Genomic DNA, 19,424 nt, shown 5'->3' with positions numbered 1-19,424 from the left:
TGGTTCCCCTCCCCCCACCCTCACTGTGCTCATCTGGATTCAGTGAAACTCAAAATGGCCACCAGGTCTGCTGGTGCACTGATCCTGCTACCTTGAGCACGTCTTGTGTTACAGCACTTTTTTTTGCATAGTTCTTGTAACGATGTCTAATGAATATCCAAACAGAAAAAGAGTAATGATGACTCAGAAGCTGATTTCGCACAATATTGACAGTAGCGTTAGATAATCTTGCTCTCTTTCTCCACTGGGTCGGCATGGTTTTTAAATGTTGTCCAATAAATATACTGTAAAACTAGAGTAGATAGTAGTAGTTCATTCTTAATAGGCAGAACAACTGTCATATATGTCTACGATTTGTGTCTTTCTCACAATTGATCACATGAAAACCGTAGGCACAGACTATCAATATGAATTCTGATGTTTATTCAAAACTCAGTTGCTAAATCGCACAACCAAAGCTTCAAACTCAGTTAAATGTGCTCAGGTGGACAATCAATTGAAAGCCCAAAAAAAAACCCAGTACAAATAACGTGAAAATTTGCAATCCAAAAGCACCGCCTCCTAGGCTGCCAAACGGGAGTACGCATAATTTGCTCCCCTTTTTTCACAGGCTAACACAGGCTGAGTAGAAGGAAAAAAGGGAAGAAAAGGTGGGGGAGGGTAGAAGCGCCAGTTTTCACTCAGGGCATGTTTGAGTATTCTTTAGCATTATGCTACCACGTAAGTTCATATGCGTACAAAAAAAATATATATATCAGGTTGGTCCATAATGGAAGAGAATAAACAAGACCAGTAACGTGACAAATTAGTGTAACCAAGCTCCAACAAGAGCTTAAAAAAACCCCAAAGATTTCCAGTTAATACGTGTTGCGGTGTTGTTGTTTAATGTTTTTTCATGGAACTAGCACCTTTAAAAAAGACTATTTTGGAAAGTTTTACGGTTGGACTATAGCTAGCCCCAAACTGTCGGGTCTGAAATCAAGTGGCAGACACAGAGCGGCAACACCCCTCCCCCACACTAGCAGTCTGCCTGCTCCAGTTGGAGGTTTTTACAGCCCAGCCCGGACTAAACCATTATAGCAGAAAGGGGGTTTCAACAGACAGCCCTAAAGCAAGGACACGTTGAGCTTAAGCAAGTCTGTTTGAGCTTCACATGTTTTAATGCAAAATGTTGTTTCTATAACCTTTACCTTTAGCTAGCTCTCCATACGAGAGGGAGAGCGTGTTCTTTAGTTGCTAGCACGCATGCGTGTTGAGGTATGAATGTGTCCCAGCTAATTTTTAGTGTCAAAGACAAACAATTATTTTGTAGGGTAGAATCCATCAATTCTGTATTAAAAGCTTATTCTTTTCCATATATGGTCATTCGTAGAGAGCATGGTGTCTGGTACAAAAGAAGCACAACAAACTGCAAACACGCCACGATCTTTAGGACTTAAAACAGTAGAACCACTGGTACTCATGTGAGCAACACGACACTTCCCCTCCCCCACTCCCTGCTTCCCCTTTAGTCGATTGCAGTCAACGCGACGTTCCAAAATGGCTCCTACTGCTCTATGTAGTTACTGCAGAAAAGCTCCCACACCTAGCTCTGCTAGTGTGTCTTCTTGAGAACCATGTTATTGTTCTTTTTTAAAGTTAGGATTGTGAGGTTGTTGTGAAATCTTTCATGTTTACGTGACAGATATATATTTTATTTACTGATGACTACAATTAACAATTCGATTTAGGTCCAATATAAAAAGATGACTACAGAATTCCTAAAAATGACCTGTATCGTGCTATTTTTAAGTTTGCACAGTTAAGTAGAGGCATATATATGATTATGACCTTTGGCATAATGGTGAACTAATTTCTTATGAAATATGAGTTATTTTGGTGGCTATTTTTCTAAATGGAAAGAAGACATGTGGCTCACTAAAACCACGCCTCTCCCTGTGTCTGCCACGCCCCTTTCATGACTTCATCCTAAAGCCGGCTGCAACGTGCAATGGCCACGGAACAATAAATTAGTAATAAAGAAGGAAGAACAATAGCCACAAAAGGTTAGAACATTTGTTATCCGGAAATTCCAAAGGTAGCTTTTGTGTCTTTACCATAGCAAACCTTCAATAGTGAAATGGATTCGAAAGTTCTCTTTCTGGTGTATAAGTACCGTAACAATACGCTTATTTTATGTAGTAAGTACTTTTTTTTTTTGTTCATTATATATTAATATGTCTAACGTATCGTACTTGATAAAGAAGCTAACGTTCGTGCATTGATGCTACTGTTATGTTATCATTTAGCTAGCGGTTTAGTTCTGGCCTCCCCATCAGGTTTGCTTGTGGGAATAGCGCCAGTTTTAAGGTTTAATCTCCAGGGAAATCCATTTAGGTATTGGCCAAGGTTCACCAGGCAGTCATCTGAGATATGTCGCAGACAAAAATAAATTCCAACCATTTCTGGCGAATAGTTTCACCTTTAGGAAGACCGAACAAACTCCTAAACTTCTCAAAGCCAAACAGTCACCACGTGCACATTTTCTAAATTAAAATCACCTAAGACATAAACAGTTCTTGTCCCTAGGCAGACTAGGTGCGAAAACAACAACTTCTTCCCAACTCTGGCGCTTTGGAGAAGGTGGGCGTGTGTTTAGTCTACAGGGGCGGTACGGGGGTTGCTCCCTCAATCTTATACGTATACGATTTTTAAAAAATACTTGATAGTTTTATGCAAAGTGCATCAACTAAATAAGAAATGCAGGTTTAAAATAAAACAGGAAGTTTGGACATCTTGGGTTTAGTTCGTCTTAAAGGTTATGCAAAAGCATTTCAATCAGTTTCAAGTCCCGACTTTCACTAGACCACTCCAAAACCTTCAAAAGTTGACTTGCTGGTGCGTTTGGATCATTGTCCTGCTGTAGAACCAAAGTGTGCTTCAGTTTCGGGTCATGAACTGATGGCTGAACTTCAGTATTTTTTGGTAAGGAGCAGAATTCTTGGCTTCATCAATCTCAGCAAGTCGTCCAGGTCCTGAAGGAGCTGCGGCCCCAGACCATCACACTACCACCGCGTTTGACTATTGGAATAATGTTTTTCATAAAAGCTTTGTTTCATTTGCAGCAGATATAAGAAGACACGCTTCCAAAAGTTCAACTTTCATCTCGCCAGTCCATAGACTGTTCTTCCAAAAGTCCTTCGGACTGTTTTTAAGTAAGACAAGCCTTCGTGTTCTCTTTGGTCAGCAGTGCTTTTCGCCTTGGAACTCTGCCAAGGATATAATTTTTGCCCAGTGTCTTCTTTATTGTTGAGTCATAAACGGTGACCTTAACTGAGGCGAAGGAGAAGCGATAGTTCTTTTGATAGACGAGGGTGGCTCAAACTACCAGAGACAAGTTCCTTGTGGGGTTTTAACATACTTGGCCAATAAAGGTGATTCTGATTCAATGTTGTCCTGGGTTCCTTTGTGACCTCTTGGATGAGTCTTTGCTATGAGCTTAGTGTAATTTCAGGAGGCCGGCCACTCCTGAGAAGGTTCATTACTGTTCCATGTTTTCTTCATTTGTGGATAATGGCTTTCACTGTATTTCGTTGGGAGTCCTAAAGTTTTAGGAATGGCTATGTACCCCTTTCAAGACTGATGGAAGTTCATCCATCCATTATCCAAACCGCTTTGATTTCACATCTGTTTTTGAATTTCTTTGGATCGTGGTGTTTTGTTGCAGCTTCTTGAGATCTTTTGGCTGACTTAATTTTGTCAGACAGTTTCTAATGAAGTTATTTCTCGATTGAACGGGTCAGGAGGTAATCAGACTCAGGTATGGGTAGTGAAAATGAACTCGGCTTTCCTAAAAATGTGATTAGCCACAATTGATTCATGATTTAACAAGGGGGACTGGTATATTTTCCACACAGGGACAGGTAGCTCTGAAAAGGTTTTGATTTCCTTGATAAATAAAATCACAATGTAACGACTTGTAATAATAAAGTGGATAATATATGCAACAAAATAGGAAGTTGATAAGAGGAAAAATACTTTTACACGGCACTGTACTTCTATGGCTAACAACGCTTTTTGATATTCATTTTAAGATTCTCGAAATCATTGGCGTAACGAGCGTCTACTCAGAGGTTGTTCTGTCCACTGAAGGGAAGCGAAAACCTTTTCTTAAATGAGCATTTATTTACTTTGCAATTTTTTAATTTAGGCTACGGATAATGAAAAACAGGAGCCTTGAACATCACCAAACCACCAACACCACTTATTTTTAAACAATTACGCGAGCAGTTTAGCCCTGTTATAAATTTGCCAGTTCACTATAATCTTGTAAACAATCTGGTAAAAAACATTATCTCAAGAGCAGAACATTGATTATTTCCAAATCGTCCCTTATCCGGTGATTCCAATGTATGGTACTGCATCTCTGGTTACATGTTACATATATTAGCTATTTTTAAAATAATCGTCTATTTAAGCCATTAATCCTCCCCCCAAAATTGAAGAAATGTCAGATTTCTTTTTTTATCTAACGCTCATTCATAGAGACCGACTCCCAAGACTTCGTCCCTTGCAGATTTGTATTTTGCCATTACAAGCACTCTTCTTCGAGCAAGATAAGTGTAGCTTGCCTTTATTTTCCTTTCTCCTGGGCTCATCTAATCAGAGGACAGCAGGTGGTTTCCCAAGGAAGTGTTGAAGGCATACCAGCAAGCAGCAACGCAACAACCTGACTACTCGAGATGACATCAAAATACTCTTATCCACACATCGTACATCAGACGCAATGTCAGTCCACTACCCTCTCCACACCCATAGATGGAGTACTTTTATATAAAGAACAAAGCCAGCCAATTTATCTTTCATCTTATGATTCCACAGTTGGGTCATATAGCACCAACCCACTGCCTGTTTTTCGGTGTCCTTTTTTGTCACCACCATTTGAACCACAGCTCAAAGAATCTACGCGACGGGGAGATGTGCCCATTCCTATTCAATGTGAAGTAAGTTATTTCGAATACCGAGGGAGGTTCCCGAATCTGGTGGGTCACTCCCCAATGAGAATAGAGAGTACAAGCTACGCTATTTTACAGTTCTAGCTAACCTATGTGTAACCCCAGTAATCTGGCAGCACCAACTCTGGGGGGCAGTCTATCCCCAGAGAACCAATCAGCAGAGAATTTGATGCTTTTGGTTTAGAGGACAAGGACGACCAAGTTTGTACTGTGGAGCATCGTCTTTGCTTGATTCGCCATTAGTGGTGTAACGATACATTTTTTTGACGGATTGAGATACGTATCGATATAAGGCCTAACGATTTGACGCAAAGCGATAGATCGCTTTTTTTGAACGATACAGTTTGATACGGTAAAGGCGATTTCGAGATATTTTGATGCAGTAACGAGGGTTTTTTTGGTAAATAAAACTATACTGACTAAAGGTAACCCCCCCCCAAAACCCCAATAGAATACCGATTCATTGGATTTTATTTTATAACCAACTCAGATTTGCTCAGCTGCGTTAATATTCTAGCATAAACCCAGTGCAACAGAACAAGATAGTTCTCTTTTTATACACTAACTTAGCTTCTTATCAGAATAAAGTGGTTCTTTTTATGCATTAAAGCATTAATGTAAACAAACCCTTTTAATAAAGTGCTTCATATATCTGGACAATAATCAACATTTTCCTTTACGGAACAAAAAATACATTTTCACCTTAAATTACCCTTTTGCTGTGATTGGTTTGTATAAAGAACAACTGTATGAACATTAAACAGTTTTTGTCAAACGCTTACATATTCTTTTTAAAAAATGTCAGCTGGTCTACATGTCTGGCAGCAAGACACTCTCAATGCTCTCAATGGGCCTCATTTACGAACAGTGCGTACACACCAATTTGTGCATAAAACGTGCATATGCAATAATAAGTCATTCTTTGAGCACAGGGAGATTTATGATCGAGTTTTTGAATAAATAAGGCCGCAATACCTTTTTGGTCCGTCCCACTACCGTGCACGGCAGCCGTCGCCGTTGGTTCACTCAAGTTTGTTGCTGCTTGTGATGCTACGGCGCCAATCGAGACGTGTCGACAAATTGCTACGTTACGATTATATTTCACTCAGCATTTGCAAAGGCCATACTCGGCAATCGTCTTGTCAAGACGATCTCCTTTCTTGCAAAATCCAAAGTGTTTCCACAAACAAACGCATTGCTTTGTCTTAAAAAATCTCCTCTTCCTCATTGCCACGATCCATGTTGCAAGTTTGACGTAAAGCACTGCCGCCGACCGGGAATGACATGCATGAGTGAAAAATGAATAGAAATTGATTAAAAATAACATTCAAACCTGATTAATCAAATCAATCGGAACCAGTGGACAAACATTGGACGTACCCAATACAACCGGCGAGAATGTAAAGAAGAAGAAAGACACCAAGGGTGTACTAAATAACATGTCAAATACGTATATCGAGAAAACCAGAAGCAGTTGATGACGGCCAAAAATCAACAGCCACGTCAGCAAGAACTTCCAGAGGGCTGGAGTGAAGGTATCAAAATCTCGTGATTGCAAAGACTTCAAGAACAAGAAAACACAGATGCAAACCACTCATTAGCAAAAAGAATACCGAAGCCAAGTTGCCCCAAAGTACACATGCCAAAAATTCTGGGACTTAGTTTTACAGTCTGATGATGCAAATATTCATCATCTGAAGCTTCAAGAAACAAAGGATCTTCTCATGATCCCAAACAAGCTCATCTGCAAAACATCTCTTCTATCAGTCACAGGCTTGATACAGGTATTAGTTAAAGAATGCAAATATTTGGTGGTGTTCAATGGGTAACAGACTTGATACAGATAATAGTTGCAAAGATTTTGAAACAAAATATTCAAGTTTCTTGTCGGCCTTTCACACGATTTTACAAGCTTGGACGATCTCACGGGGCATTGTTCGATCAATCATTGAAATGGAAAGACCACTGCAAACCTACTAAGACCTGGCCGGCACTGATCAGAAATGCAACCAAGATGCCCATGATCACTCAGGGTGAACTGCAGATATCCACAGATAAAGTGGAGGAAATGGTCCATAGGACTACTATTAGTCACACTCAGCACAAATCTGGCCTTTATGGAAGGGTGGCAAGAAGATTCAGCAGGGACAGGGAAGATAGTTGAGTTGATGGGAAGATGGATGGAGCCAAATACAGGGCCATTTTTGGAAGAAAACCTGTTGGGAGTCTGCAAAAGCCCTGAGACTGGGACCGAGGTTTACCTACCGACAAGACAACGATCCTAAACATAGAGCAAAATCTACAATGGAAAGTTCAAAACTAAACATATCCAGTTGTTTTGCAAGGAAGAATGGGCTAAAATGTCAGTTTTTAGAAATGCAAAACTGATAGACATACCCCCAAAAGACTTAAAGGTGTAATCGCAGCAAAGGGGGGTGGCTACAAAGTAGTAACTCGGCGTGACTAGATCGGACACAGCCTAGCTATTCCGTATACATGACGTCTGTTTGGATTGGCAAAAGGAATATACCATTCCGGTGAATCCAAATGAAATTCCATTAGGAATCGTCATTTTTATTCTAACTGAGGTGTTATATGCAACATCTTCATTCCATTTGGTCATCCGGTTTCATTATAATAATATAAATATAGTCAACCTTCGCTCTTATACTTGTAAGAAGATTAAGGCGGCAAAGGCGGACTTCTCAAGGCTTTCCATCGCTTACTGTTTATCCGCATTTGTCACTTCCTGTTCTTGCCCCGTGCGCTGATTCGCTAGCTAACAGCCAATCAGAGTGACCAAATGGCACGACTTACGACAATTCAACAGGCTGAAATGGCCACCAGACGCTCCCTGACGGGTTCCGATGTTACGACGGTGCTCGCTACATAAATCAGACGGCGCAATCCGACACCCCGACGCTAATCGGCATCTGACATCGGATTGGTCTATCTAGGCCTTTATAAATGAATTACTACTATCAGCACAAATGTCCTCTTTATGCTTCATGGTTCAATTGGGATTAAATTAGTCAAATGTAACGAGAACAACTTTGCTCAGTTACGCAAAACAAATTTGCAGATTCGCGGACAATGTCAGTTGTCCCGTGAGCACTCTGTCCTACCCGCACCGAGCACATCATGATTGGGCTTTTGATGGCGTATAGGTCGGATGTGTGCAGATGAGCGTTTATACTGCAGACGCGTCGCATAAATGTGCGATTTATATCCACATACGAGGATTCGGAAAAAAAAAAAAAAATCGGAATTGTACTGTTCACATTGCACGAAAAAAAAACCTGATATATGTCGCATATAGGCAAAAAAATCGGAATTGAGCTGCAGTGTGAACATAGCCTAAATTCAAAGAGTGTGAAAACTGCTGGAAACAGCATTATTGGGAAACCTAAACATATTACTATTGAAAAAATAAATCAATAAATCAGGAAGTGATAGCTAAACACAAGAACGGTGCTTGTGATCTCACTGAGTAGTTGGGTTTTTTGCAAATATCCTGTACTTTTGTAATAATAATCAAGTGTGCATAGCACTTTTCTCAAAGCCCAAAGACTCTTAACATGGGTGCACACAAACAGGCAAGTAAAAAAAAAAAAAATTCAAAAAACCTGAAGCCTCGGCGGATTGGTTGCAACGAAGAAGTCCTCCCTCAGCGTAAAGTGAAGTTGCTAGCAAGCCGACGGCTAGCTGGCAGGCTCAAGAAGAAGCCACTGGAAACTCCTGAACTCACAGAGAGGCCAAAGTGCGCCTGGGAGGATTCTTGGTGTAACTTTTACATGTAAATCTCCTTCCGTTGCATTTTAACATGCCGTCATTCCCTGTGTGACTACACGGTCTTGTTTATGTTCACCGTGGATACCGCAAGCCCAAAATGGCTGCCACAGCCCACGATGCAACACAGATCCCTAAGCATATTGTATGCGAAAATACTACACTGCACATTTTCCACTTATTTTTATATCGAACTATTTATTTGTAACTATTTGTTGTATCTAAAACAAGGAAAACATAAGTTTGTGCTGGGGCAACTTTGTTCTGGGGCTGGAACGGATTAATTGTACTTGCATTCATTTCAATGAGAAACAAACATTTGTTAACCGAGTCAAGGAACAAATTCAAATCGTAAACCGAGCTTCCACTGTAGACTGACAGTCTCGACGCTGTCCTCTGAAAAATACTTTAAAATTTTGGAAGAATGTTTAATTTTCACGTTAATGCAATGTCTGTAACGCGGAAACACTATTCACGTAAACATTTTTAAAAATGGGGAAAAAAATGGACATAAGTGCTTTTTCACAGAACAGCGACAATATGGTGTTTCTATGATGAGGTGACAGGATGAACTTGAGGGAAATGTGTTCTTACCTGCTTGGGAATTAGAAGTCTCTCAAAAATTCGACCAACCAAGTCATGTTGTTTCAGAGATGTTTGAAGATGGTCATCATTAGTATATTGACTTGTTGATAGGCTGCAGAATACCTCAAACAGGATGTACTCAGCCAAATTTTAATGATGTTATGCAATATGGTAAATTGGGGGAAAAAAGCAAGAGTTTGATGTGATGAACATTTGATCAAAAAAAATACTGTAAGATAGTTGATGGAACATATTGTAATATCATGTGCAACACGTAATGAATGGAGCAGTTTGAGTCGGGCAAAGTCAACATGTTAAGTTATTTTATTTCTGTATGCGTCGTTTAAAGTAAACATTTTTATGCATCCACGGTGTCTCCAACAACTAACTCCTTATTGGCAGAGAATGCACAATGATATCATTTTCATTGCTAACCTACACACTTATGTCGCGCTTGGTTTTCATTGGAGTTATTCCTTTCATTCCATGGCATTAAAATCAAAGTATGTGCCGAGCGATTAATTAGAGGGCCTAAGGTACAGGATCTCCGCTAAAATCAGCTCTATTCTACACTGTTCCTGTGGCAGACATCTTGCTTCACTCATTCAGGTGCGTGCAACGTGAAATCGCTAGAGTGGCCATGATGTGCATCCACTGGAGCCACTCTTTGCCTGCTCCATTTTAAACAGGCCATATACATTCTTCCCAAATGGAATAACATGAAACTATCATGTCGACAAAGGTCAATTCAGTATGTGTTTTTGAATGTATGAGATGAAATGGATTTAAGATCTCTGTGATTTTGGTACCTTTCACATCTTTTTCTTATTAAAGGTTCTGACAATAATTGGCATGCCATTTGAACAGTCTCAAATACCGCCGTTTTAAAAGTCTCAAAAACTGTAAGCTCGTGAAGCATGAGAATCTGCAGCTATTCAGATGTTAGATTTTGAGTCGCTGTCCTAACTGTGGAATTCGGTGCCCCTTTGCAATGGGCTGAGAAAATGATAGGAAAAAAAAAAAAAAAAAAAAAGAGCCATTTTTACAAAGGCATCGCCTTGGTTCAGAAAATCTGCTCCTGTGAAATATTGTACACAATAGCTCTACAGTACAAATGAATCGGTTATCATAAATGCGGGCAAACCAGACATACTCTGATCAGTGCCAAATTAATCGGCCCTCAAAAGTATGGCTGACATGTGCCCCACGGTTTAAACACAAAAAAAACCCACCACTGGTTACTTATCTATAAATTACTACATCCATGTCAAGTATAACAGATGCATTTTTAAAAGGAATGTTCTGAACTGCTCATGTCTGCCCAGCCGCTGAAATTAAGCCACACCCACATCCAAGGCCAGTGTGGTGCATGGAAAATTACTGGCCTGTACCATTTCAAACCAAGAGGGGGGTTGAATGTAGAATGATTACAGGGAATGCAGCAGCTTGACACTCACCTGTAACAAATTTCTGCTGCCAGAGGCCATAGGACTCTGTTTAACCGAAACCTAATGTAATCTAAAATTATTAAAATGGCTTACATTTTTTATAAACCAAGTTGTGGCACTTACAGTGTCAAATTGAGTTCATTCATTTTCTTGCATTAACGCTCTTTTGTTACACTCACAAACTCGATAACTTCTAAACAAACCTGTTCCCCTCAAACTCTCACCTCTGCAGCATGCTGGGCACGGTGCTCGCTTTAGCTCTAACACAATCTGTTCAATTGAATGGTCTCAAGCATCCATATGTGAGACACCCAAGTATACATTGATCGACACTGACCACTGCGTGTTAAGTAGGAAGAAAATCAGTTATAATCATTGCAAACCGTGGGAGTCCCGGCAGAAAGTATGACGACGGACCAAAAAGCAGTGGTGAGCATAACAATCAAAAACATCTCAACATCAAGTCAGACAACAGACACGGCTGTGATGTAATTCCCTATTCTACTCTCAACCTCTAGGGGAGGCATTTACAATACAAACAGCGTTTTGAGTCCTCAGTCGATTTCTGTTAGGCGTCAAGGCTGTCTGATGACATTTTTCAGCATTGGCGCATTTTTTTTTTTTTTTTTGCACAATCTCAAATAATCCATCCATAGTAAATTTATGCAAAATCAGTAATATCAAAAGCTCCAAAAAAAGATTGATCCTGTTTACGCATTGTGAATCAATTATAAAACATAAAATGACATTTCTGTAAGAATTGTGTGGATGAAAATGTTGTGAAATGTATAATGTATAAAAAAAAAAATTCATTTCTTGCTAATAAAATGAGAAGCGATAAAATGCTAACAGTTGGCATGGTAACATATGGCGTATGGTGCTCCAATCGATAGGCTACCGATCGCCTTCGGTCGATTTCCGTAGTAATGTACGTAAAGCATTGATCAATGCCTTTCATTTCTGATCACAAAAAACGATCACCAGCAGCTCGTACTTTGCATCCTGCAGCTGACTGGAGACCAGCCTATGTGCAGTGTACCATCCCCTCCCCCTTTCCTTTATACTGCATGTGACAGACCAAACCAGTAACTGCATCATATGTTTGTGCATTATCTGCACTGTCAATTTGAAATAATGTCCCTGAAATAATGAATAAAATGGCTTTCAATCAAATCAGATTAAATCAATAAAATAAACAATAAAATAGTACACGATAAATATGGAAAAATAACTGACGGATTATTCGATTACTAAAATAATCGTTAAAGTGCTAAAATTTTGGAAAATGTGCAGCAAATCCATGTGATCGGTATCGGCCGATCTCACTTATCGATGATTGATTTGGTTCTGAAATGTCGAAGTATCGGTAAAATTTTGTCGTGGAAAATGTGGAATTTTAACATTGTTATGTTTTGAATCGTTCAAGCAGCATGGAAGTTTTACTGACAAAGTGAGAAAAATAAAAACAAATATAAAGGTATATTGAAGCCATCACACAATTCCGAAAAGCGAACGCTAACCGAACGCGTCCGGTTAAAAGTACAAAATGTACAACTGTTCAAATCAAACAAAACTGTCCAAATAGTGTAAAAGATGAAATATGTCTACTTGAAGAGCCAATTGTGGAAAAAAGGTGTCTGTGTTTCGATAAAATGCGAAAAAAAAAGTGAATTTTCTTGCATGCTAGCTATAGCCGCAGTACCGTCACTCACCGACAGTGGCGTCGTCAAGCGATGTTCCCACGATTTTCCCCGTGTCGCGAGCGGTCAAAGAAGAAGTCCGTCCGCTCCTTTTTCCACGACTCGGGATGTTGCAGCAACGCTACTTTCTTAAACTCCACTGGCCCGGGGAACGGGTGAGCCGGCAAACCGTGCCACAACGGCGACCAACCAAGAGCGGCGGCGGTGCGGTGCTTGGCTCGCTGTTGTGCTCGCGAACCGACTCCAGTCCTCTCTCAGTCGCCCGGTCGCCTGCAGTCGCTCCTCCTCTTTTCCAACGCACACAAAAAAACACGTCTGAGGCGCGGAGGCGGGAAGAGTGAACTGCTCGTGGAGAAGGAGGAGGAGGAGTGGGAGGGGAGATGGTGGACCCGACCAACCCTCGAGTCCTGGTCCTCAGTTGGTTCGTGTCTTGAACGGTTTGGATGAGAGCTCAACCACAACCTGTGAAAGTCCACAATGGACAGGCTCCTGTTCAGACTAAAGCAGAAGCTGTGCTAAAACAAAGCGGAGGGCCAGACTGTGTACTGACAGAACGTTAACATGGCGGATTGGCGGGGGCCGTGATTAGTTGATTTGAGGGGAGGGATTAAATGGCGGGGGAGGAGTCAGTTCGAAAAACAACTCCAAACAGCACTTTTCAGTAGAAACAACTACATTACACTGCAGCGGCACGCCGCATTAGTGCTTGGCACATTTGCCTCACGGTTCTTAGGCCCGGGGTTTAAATTTTCCAGTGGCTTGCCATATCATCTCATTGCAATATAGAAAACATCATCACAAGCGCGATAGAACAACATGCAATTGCATCATGCACTTCAGGTCAGAATCAATCATTATCTTAAAACATGACCCAGTAAAGTGACTTCATCATACTCACCAGAGAAGCAGATTATTGAATCTATTAATGTGGGCAAATCACTACAGTTGTGTTTTGCTCGTCAAAACTCACTTTCTCAGACCAACCAATCAAAAGACAGATACAATGCTGACGTTAATGTGGGCCAGTTGATGCAAATTTTAAATCTGATCGGTTAAAGAAAAAGCCTCATTGCTAATATGGTTAAAAGTACAGTACATCGGCCAGCATAATTGATTCTAATAGCCATGGGCAGACTCATTCACATGGCAGCACAAAGATGATGAAATCTGATTCCACCAAAAAAAAAAAAATCTAACATGCATACACACTACTGGAACTAGTGTAGCCAAGAGAGACGCTACACACCAAACCACGGGTGAGCAACTGAGGGCCACTGTTCTGCATGCTTTAGATGTCTCCCTCCTCCAACACACCCGACTCCAATGATCAGCTCTACAGCAGCTCTGCAGAAGCTAGATAAAAATCCCGATCATTTGACGCTGGTATGTCGCAACCTTGCAATTACTACTTTCCGAAATATTTAAAGATTTTGACTGCAATACACACTGTCATTTTTTTTTAAAGACATATATCGCAAGCACCCCTATTTTCAGCTCAGCACCTTATGTTGAGCAGCTAGTCATTATCTGCTGATCAGATCACTGACAGTAGCGATCTGGAACGATCACTACATGATCTTGATTATCACCCTGATTTCTTTCCTGCCTGTTGAACCTCTACTGGAATCCTCCATCATACCGCTGTTTGCTGTCAAACCGGCCAGCTATCGGCTTTTGGCCAGTGTTGGCTTAAATGGCATTTAGGTGTCATTTTAGGGCAGACTTTTCCAGCTCCGGTCCTCAAGGGCCGCTTTCCTGCCTGTTTTCCATCTGTCCCTGTGTAACACAACTGATTCAAATGATCAGCTCAACAGCAAGCTGAAGCTTGACAACAATCATGATCTTTCTAATCAAGCAGGGATAGATGGAAAACATCAGTGTTGTATCCGCCACCAACAACAAAAAAAAGCATCCCTTCTACGTATTAAACGTGTCACGATCATAACACTACAGTGACACGTTGCCAATTTCCTCATTCTACTGACATCGTGCAGCTGTCCGCCATTTTGTGGATGTGCCTCAAATGCGCAGTTCTCCAGGCAGCCACAAGGGGGTAAGTCATGCTAATGTAGCAAAGATGGCTCATTGTTTCAGCTGTTGTAATACACTGGCTAAATCCCTTTTGTTGGGAAACTGTTTCAGCTTCAAAAGCCAAATGATGAGGAAGACTTGATAGCTGTAGTTTAGATGTTCTCTCTGGTTCTCACGCACATCACACCTGACCAGTCAGTTAAAAGTTAGGAGACTGTCCTTATACCTTTATGCACAAATAACAACCGGTTTACGATGTAATCCTACAAAACCTATAAAAGTGCAAGATGCCGAATGAGCTTGCATTTCAAGAAATGTAAAATGATCTGAAACGCAAACATTAGTTTCAGGAACACTGGTATACAAGACTTCCTTCACTCACTCACTGTTGTCATTTGACGCATTACACCAGTCGTACTAGACACATATGGTGAACATTTTATTTTCTATCATTCTATATGGGTGATTCTGACGCTCATTAAATTGCAAAAACCACCCCGTAACAAACAAGCTACACATAGTTTGAAATAGTGAACATTTTTCAGAAGTAACTGTACATCTCTGAAATACCTCCAGAGACAAACCCCCTTTCTGTCAAATACTGTCTGTTCACTGAAACATTGTAATCAGGAATATTGCTAACCGTCAAATTCTTCAGTGTCATTACGGTCAATAACAAGGAAACAGATGGCCTTGGTTTAGTGACATCTACTGGTTTTTGGAGGGAAATTCCCTCTTGTTTCTTGTGACTTCCCTTTTTTCTGCAAGGAGGAGGATAAAAGTCGCATTAAAGCCTACCAGGGCCAAATCTTGCTGCCTGGAGAGAATATGAAACCGTTCCACTTGATAATGATCTGGACAAAAGGTACAGGACGGCATCGGTGGGACCGTCCGCTCCAGTGGAGTGACAAGGCACCGCCCATCTGCTCGTGATCTGTGAACCAGGAAGTAGCCCGCTAACGAACAACAAAACCCAAATACTGTACAGGACTACCAATTTTTAAATGTTTATTTTTTGGTAACTTCTGTCTGTTAAGAGTGTCATTCCAGTCACTAATTATAGCATTGCTTTAGCTAGTCTTTTATTAAAGCATTGCTAAAGTAACAAAATGGATGGTGGTGAACAAAACCAAAGTGAGGTTGCATAGAATTTCACTACTGTGATCTGGACAATTCGACTTGTAGATAGGGCAAATCTACGGTCTATATTTCACCAAAGGACTGTTTCTTTGCTACTTACTGTAATCGTATTTCGGTATTTGTATTACAAAGTAAGAAAGTGCCCATGTCACTATTTGGTCTCTCGGTGAACAAGCGGTCGTGAGATGGTGGTAGTGCTTGGCGATATGACTGAAAAGTAAATCACAATGTAAGTGTTTCATATTGGTCATATTGATATATATTGAATTTTTTTTTTCTTTTTTTTAAGTATTGAAAATAATGACCCAGACAAAAATGAATTTATATTATTTTATTTTAAAATAATAGTTCATCTTTAATAAGAGATCAATGACTCTATGAAAGAGTGAAATAAATTGGTTAGTATAAAGATTAAATAAATTCGGGATCATATGTCTGAAAAACGGTGACAATCTAAGTATTTCATATCAGTCAATATTCATAATTATTGATTTTGTTTTAAACTTATTTTTTTTAAAAAACCTAACTGTTTTTGTGTACATCATTATGTTGCGTAATGTGCAGTTTCTACTCCACCAGTGCATTGTAAATGCCTTATTTGCATTAGGTGCTACCCCAAAGCAGTATTGTTGATACAAATTCATTCAATGTTCATACAATGTAAGTGGACTAATACTATATTTGCAGTGCTTACATTATCGCTGACTTACCGTCTTAGGACTACTTAATCATTTTAGCATACTCATTATCGCCATAGTTAATTCATATTTTACTTGTTTGATTTTAACTTGAGTGCTATGCCAAGGGTCGGATATGGCTAACTGGCGCTAGCATGTCAAAGACACGGAACTCCTTTACTTGTACACCACGTTTCCATCCGGAGGTGTTTAATCGGGATATCATGCACAATATCATTTTATTTTTAAGAGTTGTACTGAGTTGACTGGTCATTTATTTGAACGAAGTTACGCCGCTCGACGCAAGTATGGTGCACGGCCGCCGGGCCCGCACGCATGCTCCATTGGATTAGCTGCTTCTTCTTCCTTGGGTTAGCGGCTTCTTCTTCGTTGGTTTAACTTCTTCATTTTGGAGGCGGATGCGGCGCTGTCTACTTCACGCACCGTGCCGTGATCGGGTTCGTGTTGTCATTTTTTTTCTATCGAGCGTTTTCTCGAAGGCATTTTCTATTGATATCGATCGCGTGTCAATCGCGATATATAATGATACTGAATTATTGGTCCAAAATGGTAGTGTTGCTGCCTATCAATTGTATCATTGCTGGCTTAGCCTAAGCATTTTGTCAATAATTCTGGAACTAAGATCCTCCTTCCTTTTTCTCCATCCCTCTGTTGGTGGCAACCATACATTGCTCAGTGATGTGCACTTATCTGCCACTTCTATATTTTCCAGTTAGCAAGGTTGCCAGCTGACATTTAGGGGACGTAAGGGGAAGGATGACAACGGCTTAAGCAGGAGAATCTTACATGAAGACATCCTTAATTTCTTCAGCACTCTCTTTGTTCTGCGGGTCTGCACAAGTTAAATGAGACGACAGCGCTATTATTTTCTGCTTGAGGATGGTGTCAGGGACATTAAAGCGTTAACTCCACTGGGAGGCTTCAAGGTAACAAGCTCCACAACAATCCAGTCTCCTCATTTTTTGTGCTGTCTAATGAAAATCATTGGCATCGACACACAACACATTTTTCACGTGTGCTAAAACCTGATCATCCTGCTCTTTCCGCGTCAGCTTGCCCGGATCAATATTGTCAATATGATAGAACTACAAAGCGTGTGCCATCAGCCAGTTGGTACCAGAACCATAGAAGACAACTGAACATTTGCAAAACTGAAGACTTTAGCATATCTGCCTCACAATTTGGGGGTTTTGGGTTTGAATCATTAATGTTTTCACAGCGCTTGCACATTAAGTTCATTGAAGACTCCAAACTAGTGTGAATGTGAGTGCTTTTCTACAGGTGCCCTGGGATTGGCTAGCTACCGGTCCAGGGTGTATGCCGCGTCTCGCTCGAAGTCATCTGGGATGGGCTCTGCGCGTCAGGGACCCTAATGAGGACAAGCACAATAGGAAATACATGGATGACACACCGGGGGGAACCAAAATCATCCGTCTGCATTGACCTCCTGGGCTTTTTGTGGTCAACGTAAATCGGAAAATATCGACAAAAATAATGGCATGTCTCCCAGTCTCCTAAAATGCAACAGAGCACATTTTTGGGGCCTAATGGGGATGATCCACCAAAATGACACCCAAAGTGTTCAAACTAAAAAATTTATACTGATCGGTGGGTTTGCTTTTCTCCCTAGTGCATGTCTGACCTCTAGTGGCCACACGTAGACACAGCGCATTTTGTATTTGGACCAGTTTAGCGTTAAAAGCCTAGTTTGTACGAAACATATTCGTTTTATCACTGGGCAATTAAAAAAATATATTTCTTTGCACTTATAAAATGTTATATGTTAATTATAACCAGATACATTCTTTTGTTTTAATGTGGGGGGTAAACAAGAAGCTTTTTTTCTCTAGCGCTTTATCACTTCGGCTGATATTGTATAATTACTCTGTGAGTCAAAGAAAGATGTCTGTGGTTGGGCAGGGGGCGGGGGGTAGTTGCATGGGGCAGGTAATAATTGCCTGACCGTTCTTATGACCTCGCCTAAGCAACAGATTCTTCGTAGAAAGCAGCCATCTGGTTGCGTTAGAACTGTCTTCTTGTATGCAAGTTTTTCATGAAATGGTATCTGTCATTATTCTTGCCTACTAAAGGGTTCATCTTTTCGCTTGACAGATCGCAAACCTGAGCAGTGTTGCCCAATCGAATCATTTTGCGTAAAATAGTCCACATAGCTACTGAATAACTTCGGATGTACAGTATAAGAAGTTAGGAACAGAAGTACTTTAATAATTATATCGTTTTTACATCAAATCATTTATCAACCCTTTCATGCAAAGTGGTCACTACAGTGGACAGCTATTTAAAAGTTGCTTTCGCCTATATTGATTAATCTAAAAAATATATTTGTATTTTAAATAATAACATTAAATCATAATTAATGCATGAAAGGGTTAAAAATATATTTTTTTAATTTAGATTAATTACCGCAATATAGGCGAAAGCAACTTTTCCATTGCACTTACAGCCATTTTATGCTTTTCATGGACTTCAACAATTCTGGACATTTTACATTAACCTCCCATCTTTAAAAATATTTACTCCTTTTCTGTAAGTGCATTATTCAAGTCAGGGCCTCAGGGGCAAATGTAATTTCGGTGAGGATAAAGCGCTATACGAGTGCACTCCATTGTTTGCGGCTATTAGCTGCCTTCACTTCTGTCTTCAATGATTCAAATGACATCACAACTACCCAGGGCTCAGGGAACGACCAATCACAGCTCGCCTGTTTTCTAAAGCTGAGCCGTGATTGGTCATTACCTGAGCCATGGGTAGTTGTGATATCATTTTCAGTTGACAGAAAATGACAAAATGGCCGACCCCGGTAGTGACTAAAAACGAGTGAATTAACACTTATTCCACAAACGCAATATCTATCAGAATGCCCTGTTTCAAGTGGGCTTGCATAGAACATATTCTTAAAAAAAAAAAAAAAAAAAAAGTATGTTTGGGGTGATTTCCCTCTTCTTTAAATCAGGTCTGATGTCCGACAAGTATTTCGGCTGTGTAAAGCTTCAATAAAAACACATTCACATTGAAAGA

At 40.3% G+C, this 19,424-nt stretch overlaps 1 protein-coding gene across 2 annotated transcripts in view; it reads right to left on the bottom strand.

Annotated features, from left to right (window-relative positions):
• The window catches only part of atf7ip (activating transcription factor 7 interacting protein), a 32,028-nt gene extending 18,955 nt beyond the window's left edge, over positions 1 to 13,073 (bottom strand). Inside the window, exon 1 of one of the 2 annotated variants that reach the window (XM_086033716.1) lies at positions 12,529 to 13,073. Coding sequence is in view for 1 of the 2 variants with exons in the window: in XM_086033715.1 (XP_085889841.1) it covers positions 4,611 to 4,637 (27 nt within the window). In the remaining variant the exon portion in view is untranslated. Of the gene's footprint in view, positions 1 to 4,610; positions 4,768 to 12,528 lie in introns of those variants that run through there. The other variant, XM_086033715.1, reaches the window with a different exon arrangement.
• Positions 13,074 to 19,424: the final 6,351 nt, after the last annotated feature.

The sequence above is a fragment of the Filicampus tigris genome, chromosome 6, assembly GCF_054856515.1.
Source record: "Filicampus tigris isolate MCC_2025a chromosome 6, RoL_Ftig_1.0, whole genome shotgun sequence".
Taxonomy (NCBI): domain Eukaryota; kingdom Metazoa; phylum Chordata; class Actinopteri; order Syngnathiformes; family Syngnathidae; genus Filicampus; species Filicampus tigris.
The sequence above is the reverse complement of the archived record's forward strand: the minus strand, read 5'-3'. Positions and strand labels throughout refer to the sequence as shown.